Source organism: Buceros rhinoceros, unplaced genomic scaffold, assembly GCF_000710305.1.
Source record: "Buceros rhinoceros silvestris isolate BGI_N320 unplaced genomic scaffold, ASM71030v1 scaffold13436, whole genome shotgun sequence".
Taxonomy (NCBI): Eukaryota; Metazoa; Chordata; class Aves; order Bucerotiformes; family Bucerotidae; genus Buceros; species Buceros rhinoceros.
This window is the reverse complement of record NW_010417014.1, coordinates 52,338-65,849: the sequence shown is the minus strand read 5'-3', so window position 1 is coordinate 65,849 and position 13,512 is coordinate 52,338. Positions and strand designations below refer to the sequence as shown.

Below are 13,512 nucleotides of genomic sequence, written 5' to 3'. Positions count from 1 at the left end.
GTGTATTTTCTCTTACCTTTGCATTGGAGAATAACAGGTTAGGACAGTGCAGTCGTAAGGCATCTGCCAGGAATCATCTTGCAGGAGATGTTCCTTAGGAGTCCTGGTGAAAGTTGGGAGGAATGCTTGCTGTCCTTAACACGTCCTGACAAAGCAGCTTATTTCAGTGTTGATCTCTGTGATAAGGTATGGTATGGTTTCTTTTCAGAAAGCCGGTAAGATACAGAAATAGAAATAATGAGTTACGGAGAATGCAGGTCAAGCCACGGTCTCAGATGTGTTTGTACAGTGACTTTATGCCAGAAAAGCTGCTGCTCGCGGGGAGCAGTCCTCCCGCCAAGCCCCCTTTCCTGGGGCTCGCAGTGAGCCAGTTCAGCCTGTTGATCCAGCTGAGCATGAGCTCAGATCTTGTCAGATCAGCGAGCTGAACCCTTGGACTGTGCCTTTGCTGGTTCTGATACTGGGTGCAGAAGCAGCCTGCTGGAGACTGGATAGTATCAAGGGGAGCCTTAAGCCCTTTTCACCCCACAGGCGTAAAGGATCTGCATTAAGCAGTGTGTGCAAGCCCTCCTTGAGAAAGCATTTGGAGAACTTTGGGTGAGTTTCTTGCTGCCTTTGAGATAGCTACTGGGGAAGTGTATATTGCCAAACATTTGGCTTTGAGAGAAGGTTCCTTGTGGCAGGTGCAAACCATCCTTTATCCTGGAGCAGATGCCTGGAATGTGTCCCTTGGGACTGGTTCAGACCCTGGGGCATCGCAGAAGAGTGTGAAACTGCAGGATTTGTAGTCTGATGGGATTGTCTGAAAATTTATTCCTGCACATCTTAGTGGCCCCAGCACTGTCCTCTGGTGGCGCTTAGTGCCTGTTCTGTTACACTCGCTTTTGCAAAAATAGATGTAATGTTATTTATGTAAAGTTCTGGAAACTTTCTTGCAAATATTTGTGGCATACTTAACTTGCAGAGGGAATCTACTGCTGTTTACAGTAGAAGAAATGTGTTTGATTATTACAGAAAGAGCCTCATTAAGATTTATGCCTGCATGACAGGAGCTCTCTGAACTCAAATCTCTTCTGGCATTTGTTTAAATTTGTTTTTGATCTATGAAAGATTCGTTATTGTCTGTCTTCAGAATTTATCTTTTTTTAAAAGCACCATCTTGTTAAGATTTTGGTTGGTTTGCCAACCCAGGCATTGGCATTCTCTTAAGTTTTCGCAGTAATCCTAAACATGGAAAGTATAATCCATTCGGGGCTTTTAGTAAATGGGGTTTTCACTCTTGTTCTGGGATTGCGCAGAAAGGCTGCAGAAGAAGCACTGCTCTTCTCACGTGCTGTTGCTGATGATAAGGCCTTCGGAATCCGGGACTGTACCTTTCTATTTAGAGACTTCCCTTTCCTTTAGATGTTTTGGGAATTTGAAAAGGTGTTTGTTTATTTTCTGTGAGGAATCAGGCTGTCATGCCGAAGCCCAGCTTAATAACACATACTTAACGTGCATTTGACTCTGCGAACTTCATGGCCAGGAGCTGAGGAGGGAAGTGGGGCACTTTTATTGGCCCTGAAACCCCAACAGTATGAAATCGTGCCGTTGTGTTGTTTTTCCGTTTTGTTGCCTACGCTGAAGGCTTTGTTTAGTACAGATTTTTCTTTCAAAATTTATGTAGGTGAAAGAAAAGCTGCTGAAAGCAGCACTCGACACTTTACCTTGGTTGTCACACTGCAGTCAGTGCACGAGGAGTAAAGAGGCAGACAGCTGGTTAGGAAGGAGATCTGTTGAGGTATTGCACAGCATAGTGCTGAGCGTCGATGGGAACTGAAAGGCATCAGAAGCAGAAGGCAGTTAAATGAGGTCTGGGTAAACACCACAGTAGTTTTGGGCAGTGGATGAGTATGTGTCCCCGTTTGCCTCAATAGGTGTAGGGGACTGTGGACGTACCCTTAAACTAGTGTAATTATGTTTTGACAATATGAATTCAGTTTAGTGGTCCGTTCAAATCAGGAGCAAAGCAGTTGTCCTTTTAATTCTGAGTAGGGCAAGTCTGAAATGCCTGTTGTGTGTCAGAGGGGTAAAGCCATGGGAAAAGTACTGAGAACCTGAACTGTCATGTTACATCATATCCACTGCTTACAAATTAGGAAGCTATACATTATTGCAAAAGAAAAAATGCTAGTGACGTTACTTCAAGAAAGCTGGCATACCTCAAATAACTATTGCTCGGGTTCTTTGTAAATGCTTCCTAAAACTGAGAACCAAGTATTTGGCAGTATAAAAGCTCTGCTTAAATGCACTGGTGAAGACACGAGTGGGAGCGCTTGTCTGGAGTCGTCGGTGTGTCAGTGGGACTTCCTCAGAACGGAAACTAAAATAAGCTTTGTGTAATGATGGTTCTGTTCTAATGCGTATACTCTGAATAAGGGATATTAATGCAGAGCGGTATTTGGTACGAGAGGAACAGGAATATTTGCAGAGCTGTTGCTGGAGCCTGTGGGTAGTGCTGTCTGGTGTATTTGCTCTTTCTGCTCTGTCCGTTCCGTTTCCTTCCCATTGAGAAGTTCTGGTAATCTGGTGGTTAGGAAATGCAGTCTTCCCAGCTCCTTTTATGTGGTTGCTAGGTCTAGGTCCTCTTATGCTGTTATGACGCGTTGATGCAGTGACGAGTGTGTGGAGTAGCACATTTAAAAACTAAACAAACTGAGAACTAGAATTGGAAAGTCCTGTGGATCCTGCATCTGCTTTTATAATTCTGTAATTGCATCTGCATCTCAGTATTTTGCATCTAGTGTGGAGCCTCTCTGGTTTTAGAAATGCGGTAACAGAAGTGCTCTTGTTTTTGGTAACTGCCTTACTGCTAAGTATTTGTTTGGAAAATAGGTGTTTTCATGTATTTATGTATTCTGTATGCTTTTGTGGCCTTTGAAACCAGTAGGAATTATAAGCATATGTTTCAGTGGAATGCCCTGCTTGGAGAGTGAAAATAATGGCTTTTTATATGTTTTGCCTCAGGTGAGTTACTTGCCTCATGTGTTTTATATTCCCGCGGCTCTCACTTCAAAAGTGCTTTCTGTGAGCAAACAGAAAATAGTGCCAGGCACAGATGTACTGGTGGGGGGATACTCCAGCCTGGCCTCGGCCCCAGCCAGCAGCTCTGCAGGCAGCCCTGCCGCCTGACTTGATTGCAGCCAGGCAGCTTTGCAGGCATTTCTTCACCCCATCCCTCCAGTGCAGCGAAATCTAATCCCGACTGTGAATAGAAAATGATGCATTTATGTGTTTATGTGATGGGATTTCAAGCGGTACTGTAAATCTGTGATTTGTAACACAGTATGTTTGGACATGTATGTGTATGAGACAATTGGAGGTAAAACCTTTTCTTCTTGCTGCCTTTTTAAGCTAGGAGAAAGTAAGCTTCTGTTAAAAATTGGAATATTCAGCTGCGATCAAGTCATGCTCTAGAGAGTCGTTTGTTTTAAAAATAGTTTTAAAAATATTTTTGGAGAATGTTCAGAATAGCTACTGCATTACACAGAATTTCCCCTCTCGTAGTCTGCTGAGAGTACATTTTCCCATCAGAACAGCTTTCCCACTTGTCCTTGGAACATTTCACTTTAATTTTTTGAATTGCTTAATTACAAATTAAAAGTATTTGATGTAGCCTTAATTGGCCTGCTGTTTTCTATAGGAAGACCTGAAAGTGCTTTGAGAATATCGAGCTTTACCTAACTCTGTTCTTTCACTGCTTGGAAAATTTCTCCTATCTATGGGATTTCAGAAGGAATTCAGAGAACTTAGTAATGTTCAATGAAAACATTTGACTTTGGAGTCCAGTTTACTATTTTGTTGGTGGTGTTTTTTTTTTAATTGTTACAAACTCTTGATGTCTGTCATATGTTAGGAGAATAAACATGTCCAGGAATGTATTAAAATGAAATGAGCTGCTAGATACTTTACACTGAATATGGATCTTCTTCAGTTGCTGGGTGATACACCCAGGCTTTGGGAAATGAAGTAGAACTCCTGTATTATGTCCTCTTGGCAGATCCATGCAGTAATATTGATTGTAGCCTTTGGTAGATTCATAGAAGGTTATTGATTGATTCTGCATTGAAATGCAGGTTAAGTTTACCTACACTTAGAGCAGATATCTTAATTAAAAACTGAGGCAGAGAAGAAAACGGTAAAAGGATAAAACTGTTGACTCTCGTTTGTCTGCAATCCCCCCAAATTGATGAAAGCTTTTGTAGCTAATGTGAATTGTTGATTAGGCAAAACACTAACAATAACATTTTTTTCTCCCCTTATTAACAGCTCCTTGCAGTGGAAATCAGGAACAGCACACAGAGAGACGTGGAGTTATCTACAGTCCTTCCTGGCCATTGAACTATCCTCCAGCTGTGAACTGCAGCTGGTACATTAAAGGAGATCGTGGAGACATGATAACAATTAGGTATGGTTTGATATTCCATGGAAGTAACGGATTGCTTTGCTGAAGTGAAAATGTGAGTTCTTACCTGATGCACCAGTATGAGGCTGTTTGTCAGAGCTACTGAATGGTCGAAGGAAGCTGAAGTTGATTATCTTTGAGCATGGTTGCAGGTTGGTCACCTCTCTCGTTTTAGAAATGCTCCACTGTGTCTTGTTTCTGTAGGATACTTCTGACATCCATTATTATATATGCAAGTCACTTGTCTTCTAATATGTTTATCTTCACAATAGCTGTGTGAGATTTCATCCACCTCTGACAGATGAGGAGGTGAGAAGCAATTTACTATTTATTCACATTAAATAGTCCCCCTTGTCTTCATTCCTTATCAGTAGGGATAGGTGAAGTCTGTAAAACCTGGCACAGCCTCAGTGGTATATGTAAAATTCTTCGAGCAAAAATGGCATTTTCTGTAATGTCTTGAAATGGTGCTGTGTTTAACGGACAGTTGAAGACAGTCATTGCCTATTGTTACTTGTTAAGCAAAAAAGCATGTCTTTTGGTTAATGCTTATTTCCAACAGAATGAAACAATACTTAGCATTTGTGTCACAATTTCTGCACGTTCTGTAAAAATACTATTCAGAAGAGACTAGAATGTATTTTATTACAAATGGTTTGTTAAGAATGTTTGGGCTATAATGTCAGCATACGGCGGATGTGCTTCATTTCTCTGGGCTAATCATAGGATCCTTTGCAAACCAAGAATTTCTTACTTAAAAAAAAAAAGAAAAAGAAAGCAAACCTAGGAGAGGGTTTTTTGTTTGGTTTTTAGTACTGTTGTATTTGACACCATCTGCTCATTCTTTGCTCAGCTGCTTAAAAGGACTGCAAACCTCTTCAACTGCAGATGCTCAGCAATTAAAAACAAATCTGCCACAGATGGAATAATAGAAGGGCTCCACCATCCGTGGTTCAAAATAGGAACTACTCATCAAAAGTAAGGAAGTAGATACCTGCCAGCATTTGAGATCCATAAATAGAAACATGCTTTTAAACCCCATTAAATTGTTTTGGACTTGGGGAATTTGTTTCAAAGCAGAGATTGTTGGAAGCTCTACGGAAGCATACAAATGAGACATGGGACTCGGCTCTGCAGAACACTACTGCAGTTTATGCTATGAAAATGTCTCAGAGCTCCCAGTTAGAATTAGGATTCTCTTCTGCAAGTACAGATGTAACAGAGGCTAAAGAAATAGATGGAAATAGTGTATGTGTACAGTTTAGAAGTGTGCATAGCAACATGATGCGAAAGGTTTCTTCTCAATGGGTTTGTTTTCTGTCCCTGCCATATCCTGCCCTCCTGTGCACACACACACAATGGGAGCTACATGTTTACATCCCAGGGAGTGGTGCTGTGGTGTTACATTTCTGACTGTAAATGTGCTTGGAACAACTCACTCCAGTGCATGAAATGCAAAACGTGGCGGCATTGGATGTTATTTTCTTAAGGTTGTAGCCCTCACAATGCTAAGGACATGAAAGAAGCAGCTGGCTTGCCTAGGCCAGCGTTACGTAGGCAAACTGGGAAGGAGGGTCCGAAGACAAGCGTTTTTTCCTCTTAACAGCTGAGTGTGCTTCTTGTCCTAACAGTGTGCTGATAAGGGCATAAAAGAATAGCTTTTTTAATTTTCCTAGGACAATCAAACACAGTTCTTTTGATAACATCTGGATTTTGAAAGGTTTGAAAAAACCCACCTCCTTTGTGTTATGTTCCGCTGAATGTTTCCTTTGACCTTGAATTCTCATTGACAGCAAGGCAGCAATGTTACGTAAGTATCATATCTGAGATACAGCAGGAGTCATTAAGAGATGAAGTTGCAATTGGAAATAGTTTTGATTTCTAAAACATTTGCTGTTGGTGGTCATTTTTTTATAAACCTGCTATTCAGCAGCTTTCAATAGAACAGTGCCCGGATCTACATGTGGTTGTAAGATGTTGGCTCCTGCGGCCACGTCCTTTAGCAGCTTCGTCTTAATATCTACCTTTCACGTGTGTCTGTTGATTTTCTTTGTATCCTTACATTTCCATGCTTACTGTTTTGCTTTAAGGTTTACTTTTTAGAAATCCTGAGGGAGACTTCACAAGACCAGGAAATGTATGTTCTTTGTTGTTGTACCTCTCTGTTAATGATGCATGTTCCAATACTTTCCTCCAAGATTGTGTGTCTGTGGGAATGTTGCTGTTGAGACCTGGGAGTGAGTGTGTAGCTACTGCTGTCCGGGACTGTGTTGTGACACTTTAGATGCCAGTAATCAGTCTGTTAGTTACTGTTCTGGAAACGATTTCATTTTTCCTCACATTTTTGTCTATTTTTATGCCTGTTTTCACAGAGGACTACGTAAAAATTCTGTAAGATCAGATAAAGATGTCATATGCAGTAACCGCCTTTGTACCATCCTTTGCAGGCTTTTTTTTTTTTGTGATGTTTCCTTATATCTGAGAAGATAAAAATCATTTTTGTTTAGCAGTTCCTGTTACCCGATGGTTGTAATTAACCTGATGTAGGCAGGGTATAAATGAATTGCTTTTTATTGTAGGAATTTATGGGACTGAGAGTAAAACATTCTCCGTGTTCAGAATTCAAGATAAGAGTACTGACAAGTCATCTACTTAGTGATCCATTCAAGCTGTCTCTTACGAACTGAGGGGGGGAGGACTTCACTGGCTTTCACTTCAGTGATTCATGTCATTGGCTTTGAAAAGAAATTTACAGATACCATCTGAGTTTCATTTTCTGAGTAAAACTGAGGCCTGCTCATGTAGAGGCTTGCTGGTCTGTAATTGTGTGAAGAATTAAAGGGACTGCTTCATAGTCTGTTTGCCAAACGCACAATGTTTCGGAACTTGACGTTAATTGGAAAACCCCCGCATAATAGACATTTATTTCGTTCAGTTGCATGTACTTAGCTTTTGAAAGCAGCCCCTGCGTCTCTTGCCGAAGGTTACACAGAGAGGTGGTGCTTGGGAGCTGGGAGTAGAACAGAGTTTTCCTGACTTCCCGGTTTTTTTGCTTCAGTGGCTAAGCAGAAGTTTTTAATGAGCCAATTAAGTCATCAGTTGTTCACAGTCTGCACTTGCTGTGAGAGGTTGGCAAATAGAAGTAACTTTTCCTGCTTAATTGGCTGGTCTCTTTTATTTTGGGACTGTGCTCTACTGATCTACCCATAATATTTATTGTCCAATTTTTAATGAGTTTACAGGGCCAAATTGAACATCTATTTTTTTGTTTATTTACTGAATACTTTCAGTCAGATTTTACACCTGCAGGGTCTTCACCACCTTATGCTTTTTTTGTTCATTTTCCTGAGCATCCCATGGTGGTCCTTTTGCAGTTACTAAGAATGCTTTTTTTTTGTTTCGTTTTAATCTGTTCTTGCTCATGCTTAAATTACTAAGAGGGATGTAGGGAATTCCCTACGTTATTTATAGAAGTACTTTTTAAAAAATTTTGCTTCTCTAGCTTTTACGGCTCCTTCCAGTGCAGATGACAAAAAACTTAGCTCTGCTAAGCATTGGTTTTGCAGGTAGCGTATTTTTTTTTCATATTTTCAGAGTGTAAAGGAGTGTGTATGATAAGCTAGTTTAATGAAGGTCTTTGCAGCAACATAAAAAGATTTGATTGTGAATAGGGAAATGCCATTGTAGGCTACTGTTGCTTCATTTGAGTAGTTTTACAGGCAAGATCTGGTACATGGCTGGTCCTGTAATTTTCTGTAAGCTCCTGGAAACCTGTCCACTGAGAGAAAAATCAGATGATTTTAACTATTTCTGCAGAATTCTGTAAAAACAGATTTAGTACTGCATTTGTCAGTTCACATAGAGTAGTTCTGATCCTCAAGAGTTTGATTGCTTCCAGTGTTTAATAGACTGTTCTTGTACTAGACTAGGCTTTTACAGACTATTCTTGTAAGGGACTTGTAAAAGGAATTAGCTGCGGAAGAGGCATGCCAAAAGCAGCATCGCACGAGTTAGTGCTTCTGAATAGCATCTTTCAGAAGAAACAAAACTTGTGAAATTTGATCTGGGAATTACCATCTTTCACACCAGTCTCCTCCTCTATTTCTGCATGGTGTTGGAGATGGCAGTAACAGTGAGAATAACCTAAGGGACAAAGCAGTTCAAGGGATGTTCTGTGTGTTAGTGATTGGTTCTGTACTTTAACATTGCGGTTCTAAGTGCTCAAAGTACCAGCGTTTGACTCCTGCAGTATTATACCTGAGTGCTCCTCCTCTCCCTGACCTCTGAACTAGAGCTGTGTGCTCTGGTCTCGGGGAGGAAAAAAAGCCTGGAGGAAAGCTGGGTTCTCCTTCCCTTCGTCATTGAGGGCTGAGATGCCAGAGCACAGGAGCGATGCCAATAAGTGAAGCTTGTGGGTGAAGGGGCTTGTTTGCATCCCAAGGAGCAGTTGCAGTGCAGTGAGGAAGGCTGTAGTCGAGGGGTGCAAGGGCTGGAGTTTTGTGCCACTGTAGCTTGCATGGTAGGATGGACCTCTGAGTCCACATCCCACTCCTTCAGACACGTGCTCTGCTAGAGCGGCTTAGTGACTGAACAGAGTCTTTTGCTTTACCTCGCAAATCTTGTGCTTCCCTGCCCAAAATATTTTTAAAAACTGCAGTACTGACTGGTGCTGCATGAGATATGGGTGACGGTATCCATTAGTGCTCTCTGTTTCAGTATGACTTGATTCTGTTTCTTGTTCTATTCACAGAAAATGATGTAGGTTGTGAGTACAAAGGGCCTGAGACCTCCCTCAAGTAGCGTAACTACAGACTTCATTCAGTACTTCTCCAAAGACTGTAAGATGTTTGTTTGTACAGTACTACAAGCAGTAGGAGCACAAGACTTTGTCCTTTGTTTCCTCTGCATACCCTCATCATTCAGCCATTGGGCTAATCCTTTTGACAGAAAAGTTTGCATTCCACTTTGAGAAAGTTCAATGAAATAAGTAAATGTCCCCATGCTCTATTTTGTGGGTAGCAGGATTCAATTACTGTTCAGAAGACTGTAACAACAGCAGTGCTAGATCTAATTACAGATCATTAAAGAAGTGAAGTAGCGGAGGTTGAATGCAGTATACAGGACTCTTAGGTAAAATAAATCAGTGGGCTATTTAGTGTCAGATTAGTATGGCAGAAACTTCCTGCACAAAAGCTTGCTTGCTCCAAGTGCATTATAAAGTGAAAACCAATTTTATATGTTTATATGCGTGTTGTTTTGTATTTCTTTACAAAGGAATGTCTTGTGGTGAGGTTAGTTGATGGCTTGTTCAAATATATCATGCTTTTGGTCTTGAGTAAAAATCACCATCAACTTAAATGGGGCAAACTTCTCCACTGGAGCGATGTAACTTGAAAGGATGCTGGAGTGGAGTGACAGTGCCTTAACCAAGCAAAATTTGTTAGAAGCATGTCTGTTGATTATTTTGCATGATGTGGAACATAGACTTTGACTTTGCTTTTGTCCTTAGAAGTTGTTTTATGACTGCTGTGGTATCTATTATATGTAAAACTTTACATCAGAACTAGAGATCTGTATTTCAGAGAAATTGTGTTTATTCAGAGGTGCTTGAATCTACTAGGCACGTGTGATTAAGATGCTTATTGGTTTTGAAAAAGAGTTTGTTCTTATGAATATTCTGTATTGCCCTTTGTTGGTACCTCCGGCGTCCCAGAGAGGTGTGGTGTTGTCAGGGAGGCTGTTAAAGGTGATACTTCCTTGCAAGTCTCTTCTGCCTCATCACCCTTGTACCCAGTTTTCGGGCTAAAGCTTTGATTTCTTAGTGGAGAGGTGTGGGATTCTGCTCTGAATCTATTTCAGATCCAGAACTGACACTCAGGAAAATCAGTTATTCTCTCTATGCCTGTGCTTCCACCTTGGAAGGTGGACTAAAGTTTCTTCCTCTTCCACACCCTTTATAATAAAAACCCACCCAATGGGTGAATTATTATTATTATATTATTATGATGATGAAAAATAAGTAGCTCTTTTCAGCAGAGTGGGGAAAATGAGAGTCAGCTGGAGTGCTGGGAACTGGGTAGGACAGGAGAACAAATTGTTTAGCTCTTTGAGGTTGGTCTTGGTACATGTAAAATAACCACGGAAGTGGTAAAAAGATTTAGTAAATAATCTTATTTGTATTGCACAAGCAGAAGTTTTTCTAGTCATGACACCCACACCTTCCCAGTTCTGAGTTTCCATTTCTTGATTCAGTGACAGTTCCCTTTTCTTAAAAATTTTGTTGTTGGCCAGAGAGATATTTCTAATACTTATCCCAAAAGTATTTTTCTAATACTTATCCCAGAAGTCTTTATGACAAGAAAACCCTACAAACAATCCCCCAAATAGATGATAGAAACCCTTGTTGATGCCAGGTGCCAAAATGAGTTACAGAGAGCAAAGCCAATGTGGTAGCTCAGTAATGCTGTTGCACATCTCTTGCAACAGATTTGATGTGGGTGCCCATAGTTTCACGCTGCTTTGTGTAATTCCTTTTCCTTAGTCTTGGAATAAAAACCCAATACTGTTAGACTTTAGGTTCCATTTCTGCTCTTTGCAGTTCTCTTCTCTTCTTGACCTCTCCTGACCTATCCATATTCTGATGAGTTGATTTTTGTGTCTCATACTTACCTCTTTAGGGTTCTTTTTACTGCTCCCTATTGTTCTTTTTCCGAGACAGGGCTGTCTCTCCTCTCATCCCATAGTTTCATAGCTTTTAAGCTTGGAAAAGACTGTTGAAATTGAACTGCCTTTCGTCTAAGGTATTCTGGAATTTTGCGTTTTCTCGTATCTGTATTTCAGGATTCTGAGTAGAAGAGAAATCATCTTTTTAGCTTTTGGAGCTACTTGGCATGTGGTTCGTGCCTTTGAGATGGGTGTTTCTCCAAATCGGGGGAATTTGAATGCTCTGTTTATTTATACTCGACATACTGTAGGTGTTTCATTTTCTTTGAATGTGATCTCTTTATGTCAGCACTGCTTGGTGCAGAATGTCAACTGTCACAGTCTGGTTTTTCTGTTTGGCTGTGTTCCAGATACATGTCCTCTTGTCACTTGTGTTTTCTTTTGTTGCTGACAGTTTTAAGAACTTCGATTTGGAAGACTCTCAGAAGTGTGCAGTAGACTGGTTGATGATTGGCCCCTCTTCCAAGAGGGAGGAGTACAAAGTGTGTGGATCTTCCATACCTCCATCTTTCATCTCTGCAAGAGACCATGTTTGGATATTTTTTCACTCAGATGCATCAAGCTCAGGACAGGCTCAGGGATTTCGCCTTTCTTATATTAGAGGTAAAATGTTTTCTTGGCTTCCCTCTCTCTCTGGCAAAACCTGAAGACAGTGGTATTTTTTGTTGACAGGAGTCCTGGGCAAGTCCTGATGGCCATAAGGCGTTAGCATGGTGCCACCAGTATTATTTGCACTTGTCTGAAGTGTACTGTCCTGACCAATTGCCTTGTGACATGCAGGGTGGTAGACATTAAAAATGACGTGGCACTGGTAGACATTAAAAGTGACATCAGATGGTTCCCAAAGTTCTGATACTAACTTTTTTCTCCTTACCCTCTTTCACAGGGAAGATAGGTCAAACTGAATGCCAGTCAGATGAATTCCGTTGTGCAAATGGGAAGTGTATTCCCAGTACTTGGAAGTGTAATTCCATGGACGAGTGTGGTGATAACTCTGATGAGAGAAACTGCACTGTTCCTCCCACAGAGCCTCCGTCCAGTATCTGTCCCTCAGGAATGTTCCAGTGCAGTGCAGCCCGATCCACCAAGTGCTTGATGAATGAGCTGAGATGTAATTCAGTTAAGGACTGCAGCGATGGTTCGGATGAAGATAATTGTCCTGATCTTTCCTGTGGCAAAACACTGGGTAATTTTTATGGATCTTTTGCTTCCCCAGACTTATTCCGTGCTGATCACAGCAGATCAGATCTTCGTTGCACATGGTACGTGGACACACAAGATAATCGACATGTTCTGTTGCAGCTTGATTTGCAGTTAGGCTACAATGACTATGTAAGGGTGTATGATGGCATCGGAGAGAGAGGTGATAAATTAATGCAAACATTTTCATATCACAACAATAGGCATTCGGTGAGCGTGGAGTCATCAAAAGGCCAGCTCACTGTCTCATATCATGCCCGTTCCAAGAGCACGGGGCATGGGTTCAATGCAACCTATCAAGTGAAAGGCTATTGCCTTCCTTGGGAACATCCTTGTGGAAGTGATGAGGAGTGTTACACGGATAAGCAGCATTGTGATGGCTGGTGGCACTGTCCAAATGGCAAGGACGAGGAGAACTGTCCTGCTTGCCAGAAGAACGAGTACCCGTGTGAAGGCAACAGTGGGCTTTGTTACTCAATACTTGACCGATGCAATAACCAGAAGAACTGCCCGGATGGCTCAGATGAAAAAAACTGCTTTACTTGCCAGCCAGGAAACTTCCATTGTGGTACAAATCTGTGCATCTTTGAGACTTGGCGTTGTGATGGCCAAGAAGACTGCCAGGATGGCAGCGATGAGCACAACTGCCTGGTCGTTGTTCCCAGGAAGGTCATCACAGCTGCTCTGATCGGGAGTCTCGTGTGTGGCTTGCTGCTGGTGATAGCACTGGGTTGTGCATTTAAATTATATTCTCTGAGGACCAGGGAGTACAGGTAAGCATCCTGTTTTTATGATGCTTTAACAGCTGTGTTGGGTTTTTTCTTTTTGTTTAAAGGGGAAAAAAAGTAGATAGTTAACCAGAGAATTTGCAAAATACTGTGAAATCAATTCAAGGAATTGACGACAATTCAATAGCATTGCTCTTAGAGAAGAATACTTCAGATTTGTCAGAAGTAGTGAGGGGAGTGCCGGCTCTTCTGTGATCTGTGAGAAATACACGTTTGTTTTGTAGCCTGGCAGAACCTGTATCTAACTTGAAAGGATTTTGAGCAGTTTCCTGCGACAAACCCCTTGTGCTGCTAAAAACTGAATGCTGAACTGTTACAGAGAAGTCTTTGCTGAATCTATACTGAGTGACTCTTTCC

At 41.3% G+C, this 13,512-nt stretch overlaps 1 protein-coding gene across 1 annotated transcript in view; it reads left to right on the top strand.

Annotated features, from left to right (window-relative positions):
- Window positions 1–3,336: 3,336 nt before the first annotated feature.
- LOC104495098 (low-density lipoprotein receptor-related protein 3-like) overlaps window positions 3,337–13,512 on the top strand; it is a 12,838-nt gene continuing 2,662 nt past the window's right edge. Inside the window, exons 1-4 of the mRNA XM_010138022.1 lie at window positions 3,337–3,361; window positions 4,309–4,447; window positions 11,562–11,770; window positions 12,054–13,140. Of these exons, the coding sequence (XP_010136324.1) occupies window positions 3,337–3,361; window positions 4,309–4,447; window positions 11,562–11,770; window positions 12,054–13,140 (1,460 nt within the window). The remainder of the gene's footprint in view (window positions 3,362–4,308; window positions 4,448–11,561; window positions 11,771–12,053; window positions 13,141–13,512) is intronic.